General features: G+C 37.1%; 1 protein-coding gene across 2 annotated transcripts in view; it reads right to left on the reverse strand.

Annotated features, from left to right (window-relative positions):
- Positions 1–21,986, reverse strand: part of LOC126469816 (uridine-cytidine kinase) — a 134,159-nt gene that overhangs the window by 90,730 nt on the left and 21,443 nt on the right. For both annotated transcript variants that reach the window (XM_050097095.1, XM_050097096.1), the window contains exons 2-5: positions 17,457–17,616; positions 17,261–17,357; positions 13,219–13,364; positions 3,847–3,944 (exon numbers count right to left, since the gene is read on the reverse strand). In XM_050097095.1, coding sequence (XP_049953052.1) covers positions 3,847–3,944; positions 13,219–13,364; positions 17,261–17,357; positions 17,457–17,616 — 501 coding nt within the window. The remainder of the gene's footprint in view (positions 1–3,846; positions 3,945–13,218; positions 13,365–17,260; positions 17,358–17,456; positions 17,617–21,986) is intronic.

Below are 21,986 nucleotides of genomic sequence, written 5' to 3' on the forward strand. Positions count from 1 at the left end.
TACTATTACAGTATTTTGATAATGAAATGACGGTCACAGTGGTTACAGTATTTGATAATTTCGACATGAAATATATTTGCATTAATGACTGCTGACATACTTTTTGAAGGCCTCTCTGACACTCCTCGCTCTTCTTGAAGCACTACTGTTTCCTCCGTCATTTTGGAAGCATGCTGCTAAAGCACTGTGTTCTGTTATGTCCTGGTCAATAGACAATTGAAGGGAAATGTGAGGCCCATATTTATCGATTATTATATTGTACAAGACACAGATGAACTGAATAACAATGTCTGCATGTTCTACAGAAGTTTCAATTCCATTTCGGAGAAGACGCCACTTGCTGGCCATAATTCCGAAAGTGCGTTCCACCGCCGTTCTAGCCCTCGATAGCCTCCTGTTAAATAACCTCTCTTCCTCAGTCAGTGACAGTCCAGCGAAAGGGCGCATTAAGTTTTCCAGTAATGAAAAGGCTTGATCTCCAACCAACACTAATGGGGCTTTTACTGAAGTACCTGGTAGTTCTTTCGGTGGAAGCCAGTTTTCAGTTTCATTCAAAATATTATTGTACAAGTTACTTGCTCTAAATGTGCCACAATCTGATTGCTTGCCATAGCCTCCAATGTCAACTGCTATTAATCTGCAGTTAGCATCGGCTACAGCTAGTAAAGCAAGCAAAAAATATTTTTTGTAATTGTAATACATTGTCCAAGAATGAGGGGGACATTTAACCCGAACATGCTTACCATCAATGGCCCCACACAATTCGGAAAACTCCAGTTGGTATACATGTGTTTTGCAGCGGTTTGAAGCAGTGGTATTGTAGGAGAAGGTAGGTGTACAGGGCTCAGAATTTCACATATTGTGGCGCATGTTTCATGCACACATTGTGCGACTATAGTTAGACCCATCCGAAACGACTGTGACAGTGCATGGAAAGACATCCCAACCAACAAATATCTGAAAAAGAATGAAATGAGCGTAATTGAAGGATGTGTAGGATCTCCGTAGGATTTGCAGTTAATGTGCTAAGGACAAAAAATGTATTAAGTATAGAGTGTACTTAATTATTTACACATATTTTCACGTCTATATTTTCAGGCGAGGTACTGAAGTATAAATGGAAGAACCTACGTGACACTTTCCGCTCTGAAGTCAATCCAATTGGCTGTGGTACGAGCTAATGACCTTCCTGACTGACATAATGACACCACGGAAGACTAAGACTAACGTTCATCACAGTAAAAGAACAGCAGCGCAACATGACAATGCACATGACGACGTACCATTTTCACCAGCTTTTACAGAGAGAGAGAGAGAGTGTGTATCACCTGAATCACCTGATGAAACCAACCAACTGTCTGTAAGTTCAGAGGGTAGCGTTTCGATGCCTCCTCCCTCACCCATCCTACACACAAACCAAAACAAGAGATCCAAGAAATCGACAAACTCTGAGTTGCTAAATATAGAGAAGCAAAAGTTGAAGCTAATTGAGCGACAAATGTAGAAATCAGAAACGCAAGATGACAGCTATCATTTTGTAGTGAGTTTGCTGCCAGCAATGCGAAAACTATCACCAGCAGCTCAGTTGAGAGCCAGGATAAAAATTCAGCAGGTTCTTTTGGAAGAACTGGAACAATCAACCAATTCCATGGCACATTCGTTGATGTCACCCTATGCACCTGAAAATCCAGTTGAAATCTTAATTGCTGGAAATCTGCAGAATGAAATAGTCATTTCTGAAATTCAACCTGATGACATTGTTATTTCAAGCCACCAAGATTCTGAAAACTTTGATACTTAAGTGAGTGAACTGTGATGTATTTTAGTTCTCATTGTCAACTACGTCAAAATTTATTAAAAGGAAGTTTGAATCTATCACAATTTGTAAATTTTTCATAATAAAATGCTTGCTGTAAACTTAATATTGTGTACTTACCTGATGGTGATCATAACTTTCTCTTCAGGGGTAATAGCCATTCTGAAATTTGTGTTTTGCTTCTGTAATCTATTTGAAACAGACGACACTATATAATCAAATGTCTCTGTACTCACTCTGAAATAACTCCAAAATTTATCCTCATCTTTTCTCAAGTCACTGCACAAATGATGAAATTCTCCTAAAGCCCTCCTCTCCTTGTAGATTTCATGCACCCATTCACGACTGCATTGAATTCTCAGAGCACTGTTTTTTAATAAAAAAGAATTTACTGGGTTGAGGAAACATGACATCGTGCCGAGACTGCTCAATTGCTGAGCAGATCGCGCGCGCAATGTGAACGCTCCATCGCATTGCATCGCTTTGACCATTATGCGCCGCGTCGCGTCGCAGGCAGTGTGAACGTACACTCAAGCTTTTTGCTTAGAAGTCCACAATCTGTGTACATTTTTCGAAGGAAATTTCACCAGTGTTTAGAATAGCTAGTGCGCACATGTTTTGAGCAATGTGTCTTAGAATCAGGTGAATAGTGACAGAGAGAGAGAGAGAGAGAGAGAGAGAGAGAGAGAGATTTAGTGTTCCATAAGCATCAAAGGTTTTACGTGATTTTGAAACTGTCTACAACGATGGATTTCCTCCCAAAATTATTAGTTTTCCTTCATGGTGATTCCCGTAAACCATGCGGCTTATTTTTGCGTTCCTTTCTTATGCGTCCTATTGGGTAATGCTGACGTTTGCATAAATTGAAGCCCTTTGATTGGGACTGTTAATATTAGCCAAAAGTTCTTTTTGGGTCACCTCTTCAATACACGCTGTAATAATATTAGAGGCGATCGAACGCTCGTTACTCAACAAATACCTCCTCTTCTTAGTATTCTACTCATTTTCTTGCAATGCTAGACTATTATCCATCACTTCTGGTTATCGAAGTATATCAGTAAGTACACAAAGTTAACTCTGACACAGGCAACTACGATCCCACGAACTGAAACGACGTATATCACTGCACGCCGATCTACACCGCTAGACAGATAACAGGCAACAGATTTTGGGTGCCCCTGTAGTCCAGTGGCAGCGTTCTTCCGGGAAAATGCCACTTCCCCCACCAAAAGCGCTGCTCGCTCTTGAGTTTACAGACAGACTATACAATGTTGGCATAATCACATTCATGAAAATATTTTTAGAATGGAGCATACTATTCTGCTCTAGAGCACCTCACACTGTGAAAGCAACTTGATGCTGCATTCATATAACGCACTTTCATTTAAGCAGTACACATCATTGACCCTTTTTCCACTAACGCTATCTTAGAATTAAAACTACATGGAAAATGTGTTTAGAAAAGGAACAAATGCCTAATCAACAATACAGAAATGGGCTAAAAAATTAGTAACTGGCTGTAAAAGCTATGAAGATTTAACACCTGTACAAGGTTTTAAAAAATTTCAACAGCGTTGTCTAGAAAGGTACCTCTATGAAAGAACACAAGCCAAAGTATTTGAAACTGCAATACACTTGTATTACTTTGTACTGAAGACATTCTGGAAGTTAAGGAATAAAGCATGCACCTGAGTGCCATGATCTACTGCCCTTTGGTTCTTGCAAATGAAAAGAGCATGCTGGGTTTCACAAGTATACCAATTCACCTTGTTAACTGACTTTAGGCAGATTATGAAGGATGTGATATGCATTATACATGCAGAAATGAAGAGGAAGGCAGACTGAAAAGAGGTATGGCGTACTGCTGCAAGCCAAGCTTATGGTTGAAAACACACACACACACACACACACACACACACACACACACACACACACCAGGCATAAGTATCTGACTAACACGAATTAGCTGAATGGAATGCATCAAGTGTATCAATAAATGAACACAAAAATAGAATTTTTTTTTTGCTTACAGGGGAACAAAATTCTTCAAATGCAGGTTTCACGAAATTCATGTACTGATTCAACACCTGTTCCAAATCTCTTCCTCGTTCATTGATGTCTCTTGGCACTGTAAAAAAAACATGTACATAAAAGTTTTATTATGTAATAAACAGTAATGATTAATATAAGCAATAGAAAGAAAATTGGTTTCCATGCGTATCAGATAGCAATTTAATACAGTTATGTTGTAACGAACTTATCTTCACTACCAATGGCATAATTTTGTGAAATAAGCCAATCTAAAAATGAAATTATTTTATATATTGCCAGCCAGAAAAAAGCTACCTCCAGCTCTAATTTACTCCATTTCTCTCATATCTGTACAACATCATTAATGCAACACAATGGGGAGAAAAATAATTATCAGTGTTCTCTCTAAGATAATTTTTCACACACATTTTGCAGCATGGAACACTGGAAACCTATTTGCATCGACATTCACACCTTGATAACCCTTCACTCTGCAAATATTGTCATCAAAAACAGTTCAACTCTGTAGCATAAGAATACAGATGACTAGGTTGCTTGTCACAGACATCAGCCTCATTTGTTTATTTTATAGCAATTTTCCTCTCATCTTCCACAAGTTATGGGTGAATGAGACATACTGACCACCTCAGTTTGCATGTGCCTTTTTATTATTATTATTATTATTATTATTATTATTATTATTCACTTTTTCATCCCCTGGCTGGGTGACAACTGACTAACAGGTTCTTTGTGGCCCATAACTACTGCAACAATTGTTTTACTTACCTGAATGCCATTAGAGGAAAAGCGCAGGGGGAGGGGGGTGAATACACTGCACCAGTTTTGTTAAGAATAGGTGATGAAGATGCTACCTTTGTCCTGCACTAATTTAGTGACATCATATGAAAAGCAACGAATATCTGGTTTTGTAAGCTTGGAATATGGCAGCTTCCAAAAATGATTACAGCCTTTTGCTTCTGTACTGTTTCTTTTGATCTTATGTGAAGTATAATACACGGTCAACTGTCAATAGAGCATTGCCAAATCAAGAAAAGTATACACACATTCTTGAGCAAGACACATGTGACTGTGCTAAAACAGAATGCCTAAAAGTAACTGCAGAGCAGAGGAAATTTAGGAATGGAATGATGTGTGGTTTTTTTTTTTTTTTTAATTACAGTTCAAGCAAAGTCTTTCGCTTGTCTAGCTACCAAAAATAAAGTTAGTCACAGATGTCATTACTTAGAACACTATTTCCTGCCCATATGTCTCAACTGACCAACTACAGGGATGCACATGTGATGTCAGGAAGGAGCTGACAGTCTGTGCAATAAACTGCCTTGGAGGGGTACAAAAAGGAAATTCACAGGTACTGTGTGTAAATAATGTAAATACGAAATGTAAATAGGAAAATTTTATGAAACCATCAATGAAGTCGACACTCACTGAACAGTTTGACCATCCACGTCAGGAGAAAAAGTGCTGTCACTTAACAACATGATACTGAGGAAGTCAAAAAATCTGTAAGACTGTTATCTCTGAAAGGAAATGTATGCAGTGCAATATTAGAAAGTGGTACGTCACTAGGCTCACACTGATTACAACTCAGATAACAACTTTCTTCATGGCAATGGGGAGGAGATTAGTGATGTAATCTTCATCACTAACGACGTGTAGAACATATATTCAAGATACAGTGTAAGTCAGATATCAAATTTCTGAGGCATCAATTACACTCATGAGTCAAAGATAAGGCATGCACACAACGAGAAAATTAGGGTACAAGTCAATAGTGGTTTAATGAGAAAATGTTAGACAATATTCTCAAACATTAGGAAAGCTGCAAACAGTCATTACCACAGAACACACACAAGTAACAACAGAAGTAATTCAAAAATATGCAGTACTGTGCACAGGTACGTTAACAAACTGGTGGAGAACGCTACCAACATTTCTTGTAGAGAAAATTGCATTTTGTAAATACTATTTCAAATTTTAGATGTGAAATTTCTTATTCCACAGTCAATGATTCTTTCACAACATTTGTGAAATTAATACTTTTAATTATCTAAATACAATAGTAAATTAAAATTTATAATAATACAATTATTATTCAAATACTTCAATGCCAAATACTTATCACACTTAAAAGTTTACTAGTTTCCCTTTCCCACAACCCAAATTTATATATTTTAATTCAATTTGATTTCGTATACTCAGTCTGCCAAATTTTGTTAACCGTACAGCGGTATACTCGATACTTACTCACTTTAAATCAGTTGCCCTGACTTATTTGCAAATTTGCAATGTACCGAATAGTTTAATTCACACTGTCATGCTGTACTTTCATATACAATCATGTTTGCTTATCTATTGAGATAATACCATACACAAAGCGTGGCATTATGCATCAAAGTGGAAACAGAATCTGCAAAATATAATAATGAACATAAAATCCTGAAGAAGTTTAACATAATTCAAATTCTCTGATGCTTCTGTATCCTCCCATGCCAGGATATTAAGTATAATATAGTTACGATTGTTTTGGTGCACTAGATGAAAAAAAGATCTCCATTCCCATTGACTTGCTTATAATCAGGTTTTCCAAGTTCTTACTTATTTTAACATGCCAGACTGACCTATACTGTGTTCAAATTAAAGTGAGGGTTCCACTTTAATTACAATTCAAGTACATGTGAGAGTATCTATTAAAGTTATGTCCCTTTTGTTGGACTTGCACATACAAATATTTCATCACGTACAGCAATGACATTGTGAGATAGATCAGTGAGCTGGGTCTCAATAGCTCAATTGGTAAGAGTATTGTCAGCAGAAGGCAAGGGTTCAGGTTCAAGCCACAGTTCAGCACACAGTTTTAATCTTCTAGGAAGAGTCAAAACGGTGCACACGCCACTGCACAATGAAAGATTCATTCTGGAAACAATCCCCTGGTTGTGACATCCATTACTCTAGGAGTGCTTGTCTTATAAGATATGCGAGGAAACTTCTGTGGGCTTTGGAAAGTAGGACAGAGGTACAGGAAGAAGTGCAGCTCTGAGGATGGGTCCTAAATCATGTCCAGATAGCTTAGTCAATAAGGTTTTGGGTTCCAATCCAGACCTGGCACACAGTTTCAATTTGCCAAGAAGTTTCAGATGCAAATCACTTTTGACAAAATCCATACAGGTGGTCAGCCTGTTATATTTAGTTCATATACTGCATGCTGGGAACAGACAAATAATATGAACAGCCTGATACAAACACCTGACACCCAGACCTTGTGATCTGATTTATTTGCAAAGCACTGTTTTCCATTTGTACTGTAACATCTGAGCTCATTACAATGCAGAGTACATCCACTTTCATGTAAGACCTTACAGATTTCTGTTAACAGCAAACAGTCAGTTGGTGCAATTTCTATGGTAACGAGAGCTGGTATATCTAGTGTAATGACAATGTACTGAGTTCATGGGAAAATTGTGTCTGCCATACACGACAGTGGAAGAAAAATAAACTTCTGCCAACTTGAAAGAGTACAAGCAGAAAAGCACAAACAAAAATTCCTAATACAGCTCAGTTGATGAATCATAACCAATGGCAGTGATGGGAATTAAACATACAAGCTGCAAATACTGCTAGAGGAGGGTGAGGGTGTCGGCAGTCTTTTCCCGTGAGCAGTAGGTACACCCTGTACATACTGGAGGGCTGTAAGTGGTTATAGACTTCTGACATACTACAGCACACTATTTATTGCATAATTTAAGGCTGGAAGTACTACACTCATGCGGACAACTTATAATCATTTAAAGGGTACACTGATATTTCTGCCCACATCAACAATGTCTCAAAAAATGTGAACATGTTGCCCACCCTCCATCAAGGGCTCCACTATTTCTATGATGACAAACAGCTGTGTACTCACTAAGAGGCAGTAAAGATGTGTCAGATACATTAAGTAACCGCTATTGGCAACCTTATTAATGCACCAGATAAGTGCAAAGAAGTGGATCCAAATAAAACTTGGTTTAACAATTGACAAAAAACAAAGTGGTTCAAGTTGAATTTTACAAAGTTATCTACTGCAGGACGTGTTTCTACACAAAGACCACAACTGGACATGAATAATCTAGATTCTAGATTGTCTTCCCACAACTACAGAGTATGGTGGTGGTTTTATAAGGCTTTGGTCTGCCATATCATTGTTACCAGAGGAAATGCAGAAGCAACTGGTAAGATCTAATTAAAACTGTCCTCGCAATGATCGTTGGTTTGAACACCACAGTGCTTTCCTAGGCTTGGCCTGTGGCGTGCCTTTGCCTTCCTCTGGTGTTTGAGTTGACATGTGCAGCCAGACCTACAATGTAACATGGGCCCAAACTGAGCGGCAGCTGGGTAGTTTTTGAATTTACAAACAATTTCCAAAGTTGAAGAAAGAGTTAAGTGACGAAAACTATCTACAAAATGGTAAGGTGTATGAAATCATTTTAGATGGCCCCATTCACTCAATCTAGCAAACATGGGGACCTCAATGTGACAGAGTCGTCCAAATTCATAATAACTCTGCTCAAGCAGCTAAAAATGCTCTACATTAATTTGACTAACATGACAATCAACATACCTCCACTGACCTACAAACTGCACGATTTCTGTTTGTATGGGAATAACAACATAAACCTCTACCCACATCCATCTCTCAAAACAATGTATCTGCTTCTTTTTAAATAAACAGTGACAAATCTCAAGACCCACCATCTGAGATATGGACTGATATAGAAGGAGATTAAGACTTGTGAATGATAAAAACTGATCCTGCACCATAACAAATGTACCAATATCAAATGAGAAATAAGCTGCTCACCTGCAAGCTACATTTCCACTGATCAGTATCCAAGACCATACAAGACCTTTGAGATCCTATTTTGCTTTCAATTTTTTGCACCATGGTGCAGCAGGAGACAATTCTTTTTTAGAACATCCATGCTAGGAGTTTCACCATCATGGAAGATCACATTTAGCATCCTACAACTAAAGAACATGTCATAACAAATGAAATTTTGTGTTAGACTGAATCTTAAACAAAGGTTTCTCACTTTCTGTGAGCAATTTCCTTAACTGTGGGGCTATCTACACACGCCTCCAACAATACACTCCAATTTTCATGGTCACTGATGTTTCCTTCTGTTACTTTTGAACACTACATCCACATGCTCTCCCAAAACGTCTGGCTGTAGTACAGTGTTCAACCGTAACAGAAGGAAACATCAATGACAATGAAAATTTGTGTGATGCCTGGATCTGTGCTTAGATAGCAAATAGTTATGGTGACAACTCAAGAATAGCAGGAAATTTGGATTTGAGTTCCTGTCACATACAAATGTTCATTTGTCATGCATGATATTCATTACATAGCAGATGAAGCATTTCTGGAGAGTTTTCACTTTTTAAAAAAAATCATTTTACATCATTGGATTCTCACCAATTTCATTCCCATTGACACCATTTCATTCCCGTGAATCAGTTTCAATTTACTGTTAATGAAAGAGGTATACCAGTATCACAACTGAGCAAGACCTCTCCAAAACACTACAGAAAATATTTTCATGTCAAACTAAAAAATATTGTTCCAAACTGTTTTCTGGAAGCGAGTTTTCTATTCACTAGAAAATAATCAGATACTATAGGTTCAAAGTGTACAGTTTCACAGTAACTGCAATAGTGTAAAGATAATTACTGAGAAACTAGGGGCTATTTATGATAAACATAAATTCATCATTGAGCTAATTGTCAGACAAGAGAAAGCGATTAACAGTTTGTGGTCATTCAATGTAAATTCATTAAGAGATTCTGAAGAAAAAAATTAGCTGCCACTGTTATTTGACAGTGAAAATATTATGGCAACTGTGACTCCTGAAACTAGTGTACAAAAAGAAAGAGTTCTTGTTGATAACACTCCCATATACAGTGTTCAGGCTAAGAAGGAAAAAGAACAATAATGTTTACCTTGTTGTTAGTACACCATCTGACCATGACAGACAACTACTGAAAATGCAGACTGTAGCACCAGGTAACTAAGACATATCTAGGCAAAAACAGTGAATCTTATTGCTGATACCTGCATACAGTGCAGTAAAATGGCATGCGGTATATCAGGAAAGACAAGCCTATCTGAAATTAAGTGGACTCAATACATTCCATTATAATTGTGTGTCAGTTTTTGTAAGTCACTTAAAAACACACACACACAAATTACACAATAAATGAAAGGAGTGAAAAAATCATGCAAACTAAAAGGATTAAAATACATTGCAAACAGAAAAGGGGAATTTTTATCAGTGGCAGGGCAAGTTTAGAGCCTATATTACATCCTTGTTACTAGAACTGTAAATATTATGAAAAGTTATCATACATATGATGACAAAAAATAATGTGTTTAAAACAACATTAAAATCCTGTGAAGTACTGGAAAATGAGATCCAGGAAAAACATCAAACACACGAGATAAAGTGCCATTAATAGCAATTTTCTATGTGTAGGAGCATATACAAGATCAAATAGTTCGAGTGAAAAGGCAAGGAAATGTACTAAAAATGTCATTTCACAAAATTTGTAAGTAACTGAGTAACACAGGCATTCTTCAGTGAAACTAGACTTTTAACAGTTCTAAACAATAAAATGTCACATGGGACTGACGGATCTTTGAACAGTACTGTCATTGTCACTTTCCAGGCTTTTCCGACAGATCTGTCGCAAATACACTTCTCAGGTTTGCTGCCAGATCGTATTGTGTAAATTGCACAATATTTCATCAACACAACTACTCGACAGCTTCAGGTGGTGATGGTTTCTGCTGTCACTGCTGCTGAGTGCAGCAAACCCGAGAAGTGTATTTTCAATAGTCTCATAATTCATGTTCTTAGTGATACATGTGGTGAATTGCCAACACAGAATTATTGGTGACAGATTAACAAATGTACTGTTTCTTATTTAATAAAGTTACTGTTTTTCTTTTTTAAAAAATATTAAGAAAAATAAATGAGCAATATCTAAAAATTATCAATCAATTTCCTTGCAGACATATTACCCAGATTATTCAAGAAAGTGATTTATCTCAAGAGTAGAGTTACATGTAAAGAGAAACAGTCTCCTTACTATGTAACAAATTGAGTTCCAGAGGTGCAATGGATTGAAAATACCATCCGTTTATACACTTACTCACAAAATATCAAACATGAAACACCCAAATATCATCAGGTGGTATGTTCTGTGAGCTGTCCAAAGCATTTGATTGTATAGCTCATGATAATAGTCTAAAAATCTACAATTTTTATGGTCGCAATGTTTAACAGGTAATCAAGGTTAACATAAGTATATAAGAATTGGTGCTGAATAAGTTAAACAATGAACAAAGGCAAGAATATTACAGTGAATGTATACAGTCCAACGAGGTTCAACTTTTGGTCCACCCTTTATTTTTTATATACGATCTTCATGCACATAAAGTACAGGTGGTACTTGCTGAGATGCCAAGTGTTATAAGTGACTGCGTTAAGAGGCAGAAAAACCAACATTGTTGTTAAAGTGATAATGTTTTTCAAGAACTTATTAAGTTACTCGCTGCAAATTGACTCCCTCTTTTTTGTTTTGGGTGGTGTGCGGCACACCACTGTTAGTTCTGCACACCAAATAGTCTAATACCAATTATTAATATTAATATGACTAAGACTTCACATTTTTTGGTGTAAATATGGATGGAAACACTATCTGGGAGAAACAGATATTATAATTCGGTGAACGTGCAACAAACAGTACATTAACAAATTTTCATACAAGCATTACTGAAGGAAGCCAATGTACAGTACAAATAGCACAAAAGATTTAGTGCCTAAAATTCCTTGTGACAATTCAGAAACACTGTTACAGTGAATGGACAAATATATTTCATTTGAATCAAGAAAGACTGGTTTATGATGCAGCAATTCACATCAATCCACAGATGCATAACACGACTAAGTAAATGAGACACTATGATTTTCACTCTCTTTCAAAGACAAAGATATTGTGCATTAACACCCCAATGACGAAATGGTCATTAAGACAAAGTGATATAAAGAAACCGTTGAAAACAAACCAAATTCTGGATGGTCGGACTAGAACTTGTACTCTGGTCCTTTCAAATGCCGTCTAGTATTTTACCGTAAATTCACCTTGCTCGGTGAATCTACCATGAGTAAATAAAATAGGTCACAGCACAACAAATGATACATCAAAATGGATGACACATTCAGAATCATCTGAATGAACACTTAGGCACAAGTAGACACATCAACAAACAGAACTGACAAATAATAAACAATTAATACAAGTCATAAATGTGGACCAGGTATACCAGTTGACAACGTATATCTACAAAATACAGGAAATCATGGTTGTTATATCAGAAAAAATTATATGATCTACACAAACAGAGCAGAGACAGAAAACAGTTTAAATTAAGAGGAAACTTAATACTGCAGAAACTTAGAAGGGATGGATGGAGAGAAGCAATACAAAATATAATAAATTTTCCCCTAGCCTGTACAATAAATCATTTAGCACTTATGTCACCTTATTGTTTGCAACTGAAAAACTGACAGGGGAAAAGACTGTAAAAAAATACAGTGTGAGGCAAACTAAGAGAAACTAGATATAAGTGTAAGAAACAAACAGAGAATAAACAAGAAAGTAGATACAGTATTTAATATCAACTTTCCTACTTGTGTGTAGAAACTTCCTGGCAGATTAAAACTGTGTGCCGGACCGAGACTCGAACTCGGGACCTTTGCCTTTCACGGGCAAGTGATCTACCAACTGAGCTCCCCAAGTACGACTCACGACCTGTCCTCACAATTTTACTTCCACTAGTACCTCATCTCCTGCCTCGTAATCTGCCAGGAAGTTTCAAAATCAGCGCACACACTGCCTGCAGAGTGAAAATTTCATTCTGGAAACATCCCCCAGGCTGTAGCTAAGCCATGTCTCTGCAATATCCTTTCTTCCAGTAGTGCTGTGAAGTTTGGAAGATAGGAGACGAGGTACTGGCGGAAGTAAAATTGTGAGGACGGGTCGTGAGTCGTACTTGCATAGCTCAGTTGGTAGAGCACTTGCCTGCGAAAAGCAAAGGTCCCGAGTTCGAGTCTCGGCCTGGCACACAGTTTTAATCTACCAGGAAGTTTCAAAATCAGTGCACACTACGTTGCAGGATGAAAATTTCATTCATACTTGTATGTAATTTTTCAAAGACGAAGCCATATCAGAAATAAAAATTTCAGAAGAGCAAATCTCGGGACCCCACATGCATGTGCAACCACATTACATTTTAATCAGCTACTCACCTCTACGAGCCAATCTAGTGTCTGAGTCCGTGTCAACAAACAATTTCATGTGAAATAATTCTCGAATTTCAGGAAAATAAAATACAAGGATTCCTTCAAACAAAACTACATCTGCAGGATATATAGTGATGAATTTATCTTCACATCTGTAAAAAGAAAGGACAAAGGTGACAGAAACCACATAAAAAAGAAATAAAAAGTAGCAATTGATGTCAAGTTGAATGAGGAAAGGTGGGAATGAGTGGTGCTAGGACAGGACTAGAACAAATGAACTGAATCATCATTTGATTATCTACATCTCTCTAGAGTGTAGCATCTAAAGCTGTTCTGTTATTTCATTTCTGGAAAGTTTGTTTACAACTCTCTGCTTGCTTTTGCCTTTTGGAGTTTTTTTTTTTTAATTATCTTTTAAAACATAGGAACAGTACAAGTGATGCATAAACATATCCAACAATTTTATTTTTTAGGTCATGTTGACCCCTATAAACGCCAAAGACAGTTTTGTGGTAATTTGACTGCTGCCCTTCTGATTCCAGCATTATTTCCTACAGGCTTGAGAGTTTCAATCCAGGGTTTTTTTTTCATAATGGCATTGCTTTTTTTCTTCATTGTTTTTGCTATAACAACACAATTTTATTAGATTCTATCTAAGCAAATGTGTTCTGCCTCCACAAGATTCTCTCTAAGTGCACACAGTTTTGCACATTTGTCAGTTCCAAGCTGCACAGAAATGTCATAAATACACGATTTAACAATACTTTTAGAGTCTTGTCATTTCTTATGTTCCCTTATTCCCTTAGCTTATGCCCCCCCCCCTTTCACACCCTCCCTTGCCTGTGCCACCCCTCTCGCCTATACCCCAACTCGATCCTCATCTAAGACTCCTGTCACCTAAGCCCCCATCTCCCATAGCCCACCGCCCTCTCACCTAAGCCCCCCCCCCTTTTTGCCAAATCCCCCTCCTCCCTAAGCCACCCCTCGCCTAGGCCCCCCTCGCCAATGCACAACTGCCCCTCACTTACTCCCCTTAATAGCATATGATTGTATACTACGTAACTGGAATCGGAATTGTCTTTCGTGTGGGGCACAGGTGAGGGATGGGGGTATGGGTGAGGTGTGAAGGCACAGGTGATGGGGGTGTATCCACAAATTGGTTGTGGGAGCTGACAAATCACGGAAATTGGTTAGGGTAAACAGACTAGTGGGGGATGTGTCGCAGTCAAGGAAGTGCAGATTAGGAAGACATAGATAAGGGTTGTACCCGTGGGAGGGGAGCTGTGGATGTATGAAAGTGGGGGAGGGGGTGGGGGAGAAGGGAGGAAGGATGTGGTCCTAGTCATGGGAGGAGCCCCAGACAAGTGTATGGGGGCTCAGACAATGGAGGAGACTTCATTGTGGTACGGATACCCAAATGTTGTTGTAAGGGAATACCATCTAGGTTGGGGAGCCATGGACATTGTTGAAGCTCTGTATCAGGATCGTACGGGAATCCTTTTCCCTGCTGCTTGCCGTCACCTGCACTTCAGGATTAAATGAAATCAAGACGTGATTTTTCCCCCATATTGGGCCTGTACACTACTTACTTAACATAGTAATCATCGAGTATTTTTGCAAGTTTCATGTTGAATAACGCCATAGTGCTGTGCTTTTGGCTGTACTTTTCAAGCTAAGAAGTGAGGGAAACTTTATAGGCTTCATTCTGACGGACAGGCAGTAAGAAGGATAATCTGACTGATGAAAATCAGCAGAGCATAATGGCAACCTACAAAAGAAGCTCGATCACATGAAGTAAGTACAATTTTCATGCACTGAAGTAAATTAAGAGAGTTAAGATTCAATGACAAGTATGTCACATAGCAAAGACGTGCAGTGTTTTAACACGAAAAAATTTATGATAATATCTGCTGCATAATGTTGAGAGATTAAATTCTTGAAGTATCAATGCTTTTATTGATGGTTGTTGGAAACACATGTAAATATACAAAAAATATGACATAACTGAGCCAACAAAACAGATTCTCATTTCCATTTGTAGCTATGTACAATTCCTAAAGCATGCTTTTCCCATTTGTCCGCAATGTGTTTAGTGTATCCCTGCAGCAGACAAAGATTTGAAAGAAGACATGGAAAACATGGAGCATGAAAATGTAAAAGGAGTAAGATAGATGACTTGTTTAACTTCTTGATATTTTACAGCTCTTCCTATACTACAGTACACAACTTCAAATGCAAATATTAGGTACAATATACATAAAAAACGTTGTTATACATGTAACATAATAAAAATTAAATGCCAAGGAATGAATGTGCATTATAAGGAAATGTTAAAAAAAAAAATTATGAACAGTAAAGAAATTTTTGCATGTTAACTGACAATTCATGTAACAAGATTAGCTAATAGTAATTTTACTGTACATGGATGGTGTCTGTGCTTTCAGGCATGCATGTTCGAAATAACATACATCACTGATTCGATCAGCAGCTGTATGCAATATATGACGAAAGAAATATCCTACATTTAGTTGACTGGGGCACTGAACAAACACTATGGTGACAGATGAAAATTTGTGCTAGACCAGGACACTGAGCAAACCCAATGGCTACAGATAAAAATTTGTGCAGGACCGGGAGTCAAACCCAGATTTCCTGCTTTATTCGAGTGGTCGTCTTAACCGCCTTGGCTATTCGAGCACACCCAACATGCGACACTACAGAGTGGTGCCCTATCCATTAATCCACTTGCTCACAACCTAACTGTATACTCACAAGGGTTCAGATACTGTTGTGCATACAGTTCAGCAGCAAGCAAGTGGATTAATGGATAGGGGGCACTACTCTGTAGAACAGACACTGTCCATATCTATACTACTACATAAAGACAAGGCATAATTTAACGATATTACCAAAAATCTCTAAAAGTGCTCAACTGATTTCCTTCAAATTTTTACACAATACTCAAATAAATGTTTGGACAGACATAGGGTATGCGTTTTTTAATAAATTTGGTATCCCAATATACATATATATAAAATCTACACTTCTAAATGAAGACAACTCCTACTTTAATGTTGTTACCAAGACCAATTTACATCTAATTTTTACATATTATAATAAAGATTTGGTCGGACACAGCCTACAGTTTATTTATACACACAGTATATAAATATCTGTATGTTACATGAAGAGGAAACATTGTTAGTAAAAATCTCAAACAATCTTGACCAGTTTACTTCACATTTTCACACAGTACTCTAATAAACTATTGGACAAGCACAGGCTGTACATTTTAAACATATATAGATATATCTATACTAAAATATAAAGACAAGGCATTGTTTAACATTGTTACAAAAAAATGTTGAAAAGTGCCAGACTGATAACTTTAAATTTTTACATGCTACTTAACTCAATATTCAGATGAACAGAGGCTACATATTTTTCAATATATATTGTTTAACATAACATAGGAGGAGGAAAGGATGTTTGCAAAAATCTCAAAATGTTCTTTACCTATTTACTTCAAATTTTCACATGATACTCTAATAAAATTTGGACGTCCATACACTGTATCTACTAGAAAAAAAAAAAAATATATATATATATATATATATATATATATGGGGAAACATTCCACGTGGGAAAAATATTAGAATATACTGTTAACATTGTTAACATTTAAATAAATCAGACAAGAACTTTTCAAAATTTTTGGTAACACATTTTTATTCCCTATATACTAAAAAAATATGTAGCCTGTATCCGTTTGAACATTTTTGCAGTAGTGTGTAAAAATTTATAGTGAATCTGTCAAGAACATCAAGGATTTTGTTAACAACGTTTCTTGTTACATAGTATAAATATATTGATGTACCACATATATATTAAAAGATATATGGCCCATGTGCACCCGAACATTTATTAGTTTTGTGTAAAAATTTGATTTCATAATGTGAACCAGTTCTGGACCAATTCAGGATTATTGCAGATATGAAAAATATTTTACTAATCTCTTCTAAATATAAAAATACTAATTTAAACCAACCTTGAATTAGTTTTGTAGTCATATTCTGGTATTTCACACTTCTTTCCAGACAGTATATCACGCAGAGTTTGCAAGATCAAGTCATTGTCGAAAGCATCTTAAAAAAAGAAAGCACATATTAGTGCAGTAACAACAAAATGAATCAGGTTATTTCTTACAAAAAGTTCATCTTATCATAATTTGTAAATGGAAATACCTGGATGATCAAAATTGTACAAGCCCTTCTGAGCCTTTGCCTTTTCCTCTGCTGTTAAAATTCGGTAAAAGCTATCTTGGCTGATAGTGACAACCTGTCGTTGCTTCTGGTCCATATCAACCTGCCCCAACTTCTCCATGATCCTTTTACACACTGTAGACTAAAAATTTTCAAAATTGTATAGAAAACAACACAAACTAACACACAATCTTCCTCAATAATAATAATAATAATCTGACAAAAATTAAACAAAAATTATGAACTATAAAGTAAAGTCGCACTTAGCCTGATTGGAACACTACTGCATTACTAGTCATGGTCATTGTGGACATGGCATGCACTTGCCTTCTTGTGATCTTTGATCTACCTTACCCAGTCAGTTACACAGTTTAACATGCACTCTCTGAACTATGTTGCAAAAGAGCATTTTTCACAGAAACAAACATTGCTAGAGGTGGAAAAAAAGGTAAGTGTCAGATAAAAAATCCTAGAACTGACTATGGTCAAACCTCAGACATTTGGGTCCATTGCCTGGCACTTACTAATGAGCCACCAAGCTAACTATACTCAGGTATATTAGTGGCTAAAACCACAGGAAAAAAGCAACATATGAGAAGAATTAATGATACTGAGTATCTAGCTCACAATAAGAAAATATCTGCAGGTGACACAAATTGCAAATTAAATTAAATGTGCATGCAGATTTAAAGAATGGCATTAGCAGAGGCATCCTTGGCAGTATGGACATTGTTATGACAATGTGGTGACAATTTTAATACAGAGGACTGTTGAAAATAATGTGGAGGATATGTTGGGTAATTACCAGACTGGATTCTGAAGAAGATTATGAGCAAGAAAGGTGATGCTGGCACTGAGACTACTTATCGAGAAGAAAAGACAAATGAATAAGCCAACCTATTTTGCTTTTGCGGAATGGTAAATAACATTTTATAATGTTCAAGGTACTGAATAATGTGAGTTTAAAAACACAAGTTATACTCAGCTTCTACAAGAACAAATTGGTTTTGATTAGAAGTTGTCATAAAGAAGAATCAGAAAGAATTAATGTATGACACTGGTCGCTACAGACAAAGTTTGCTAAATAACAGAGAGAGATTTTATATATATATATATATATATATATATATATATATATATATACACACACACACACACACACACACACACACACACACACACACACACACACACACCCATGTCATCACAACCTGCTGCATATATGATATCGTTGATTGTCCCTGATGATTCCTTCCACTTTAATAGCTCCTTGAAAGATTGTTTCAGTGATGATATGTCATATGTCTTAAAATGCGCCCTTCAACTTTACTTCTGCTTTTTTGGATGTGCTTCCTGAGTGATCTAATCTCTCCTGAGATTAGATCACTCAGGAAGCACATCCAAAAAAGCAGAAGTAAAGTTGAAGGGCGCATTTTAAGACATATGACATATCATCACTGAAACAATCTTTCAAGGAGCTATTAAAGTGGAAGGAATCATCAGGGACAATCAACGATATCATATATGCAGCAGGTTGTGATGACATGGGGTGTGCAGATATGAAGAGTTTAGTAATCCCACTGGATGTGTAAATGGAAGACATGCACATACTGATGTGTGTAACATTTCCCATGTCCAGAGAGGACAGCAGGGGTGGGAAAGCTGATGATCCCAAGCCGGTCACATGAATATCCATAACAGGCAAATGTAAGGCTGCCCATTGGTGGACTCGCTCTCAGTTGCTGTTATCTGACTTTATACGCAAATTACAACAGGTGCTGCTGTTTACCTGGACAACTTAGACTTGTGTCAGACAGTGTGTTGGCTGATGAGCACATAGTTACCACCAACATGTATTCGTGCATAATGAATTAGCAGTGCTTGGGCTTATATTAATTTCAATCAGGAACTATTGCTAGAATTATTTATATCAAGTACAGTTGTTTTTTTGGTTTTGTGGAATAATGGACGATTTTGATCTGTTGTTATAGAAAGTTTATTTGCGAGCATTACAATATTGGCAATGAGGTGGTCCCATTTTTGATTTACCAAGTGCAACTACGGATGCAAAATTTCTTGAGCTTTCACAGCGACAGCTAAACCACTATAAAGCATTTATCAAGAACTGAATTTAATGCTGTAGTAGCAACAGGTATGGCCAGCCATCACAGTATTTCAGCCACTTGTCTCGGCTCAAGAATACTGGGAAGTATATCTAAAACGAATCACACTGTACCTTCACACAGGTGATATCAAATGTCCTGATGGTCAGCGGGCTTTTCGTTGTCTACAATCCCACAGGATTTTTCAATTGAGCCTTTCCTCAATACTGAGATATCTCTACAACATAACAATATGCTTGGAAGTTATTGACACAAGTACTCAACACCACCTCTTCAAGATGTTCCTCCATGTACTTCCATCTAGTGTATCTTCTTCTGCACGAAATCTCATTGTTATCTATACATTTTGAAGCCGGGTTCTCATCGGTAGTCATGTTCTTGCCTGAAATTCCCACCCCTGTATCAGTTTTGCTATTCTTGTTTCCTACATTCATCTTGTATGTCTTTTTTTCAATCCATCATGTCACATATTGCTTCTTACATTTCCATCATCTTTAACACTTCAGTCCCCTCTCCTACATGTTTTTGATTAGTTGTCTAGGTCTATGTCCCAAAAAGTACTATACTCTCCAATATCAACTTGAGTATGAGCTTTTTTGTTCTATTCAGCACTTTCCAGGTCCATAAGATTGAACTGAGCAACACAATGACCTTGCTTCCACTATTAATTCTTTTATTAATTTCTAAATTTGAATTTCTCCCTTTCTCTAAAATGGACACTTGGTAGCAAAAATTTTTGACCTTTTTAATTTCCCCTCCAAGTACAGTTCATCCAGATCATTAGTAAGACACTCTTTTTTTTATAACTTATCTGCAAATGACAGTTTTTATATTCCATTGCTAGCTGATTGCACACATTTGCATACTCCCCAGTTGTGTTTATGATGGCTTGGTCATCAGCAAACAGTAAATGGTGCAGTATGATCAATCTGCAATCTCTAACCCCATTTATAAGACCACTGAATAGCACTGGCATCGTGGGACAGCCATTGTTTTTTTTTTTTTTTTTTTTTTTTTCCTGTGCTAAATTTCTGTTAAAGTATATTACCAGCTTTTATCTTGTATTATTTTAATTATGGGATCCTACACATCTGCCATATGTAACGCTTTCCAAAGCAATTCCCTCAGAACGGTATCATACGCCTTTTCTAAATCTATGAAATCTAATCCATTTCTTTTTGATTTTCCTACATTTTTCCAAAACATTTCGAAATTTGAAACTAATGTCCATACACGATGTACCAGTTGTGAAACCACATTGTTCTTGTTAGATCCTAAAATTAGTTTCCATTCTGTTTGTTTATTGCTTTTCTTATGGTTCAAAAGCTGGCCTCACTGTCCAATCTATCTGCGATTCATTGTCTGACATACTCTCTTTACTATCAGACCACTTTTGCAACAAAATGCCTGTAGTAGCAAAGAGACTAGAATTTTTTCACCACCGCAAGTCAGACGCTGTAACTCATAAATCTGAGACTGCAGATTTACAGGGAATGAGTAGAAAACGTAAATTCACACTTGTATACGGTAAATCACATGGAGAAAGTTTAATACATGTCACAGTGATTCACTTACCCCAGATAAGGTTATCCCCATACTAGCACACTAGCTTAACGACATTCTAACCCTTCCCTGGCCAAGTGCAACAAATTGCACATGCTTTTGAGATACTGTAGCAATATACTGTTTTCAAGTTGCCCAGACTGTTTTTCCTCGCATTCCAGATAAGAATGTCCACATTATGAGGATGAGTTTGATAAGTGTTTACTGACAGATCACACTGCAGAAGTATGCCATAGCATGACAGGTATCAGGCATCAGTCACAGCCAACTCAAAATGAATAATATCGCAGGCACTGATCATGTACTGGCACCACATAAAAGTTTGCTACATGCAACTATGTATGACATTCCACTAACTTTTTTTTAATACTAGCATCTCCGTCTCAGTCATTAATCTGTCTATGTACTTTAGTGTGGGTGCTAACTCCCTCGTGCAGTCGAAGTTGCGAGCCACCATGAGGTGCCACTCGTAGGTCATATGCAACTGACAGTCACTTATGATCAGATGTCTCAAACATTATTTTTGGTTTGACAGATCCATCAACCAAGAACACTATTGACCTCGACACTATTCTGCCTTGGCTTTTTCATTACATCATGAAGTGCACTCCATAGGCTTGTCAGTACCATGTAAAGCCACCATTACACTTTTATGCTATTTGCACTGCTGTTTGAGTCAGGTTGGGGGAAGGTGACTGACTTTCAAGCCCACACGATCTTGAGCCAGTATCAAATTTGAGATTTTGCATAGTTTGCCTGTTTCTGTCAGCAATTAAGGATAAGGTCAAGACTGAACTACATGGATTAGAACAAGTATTGTCCCCTG

This window comes from Schistocerca serialis, chromosome 3 (genome assembly GCF_023864345.2).
Source record: "Schistocerca serialis cubense isolate TAMUIC-IGC-003099 chromosome 3, iqSchSeri2.2, whole genome shotgun sequence".
Classification (NCBI taxonomy): domain Eukaryota; kingdom Metazoa; phylum Arthropoda; class Insecta; order Orthoptera; family Acrididae; genus Schistocerca; species Schistocerca serialis.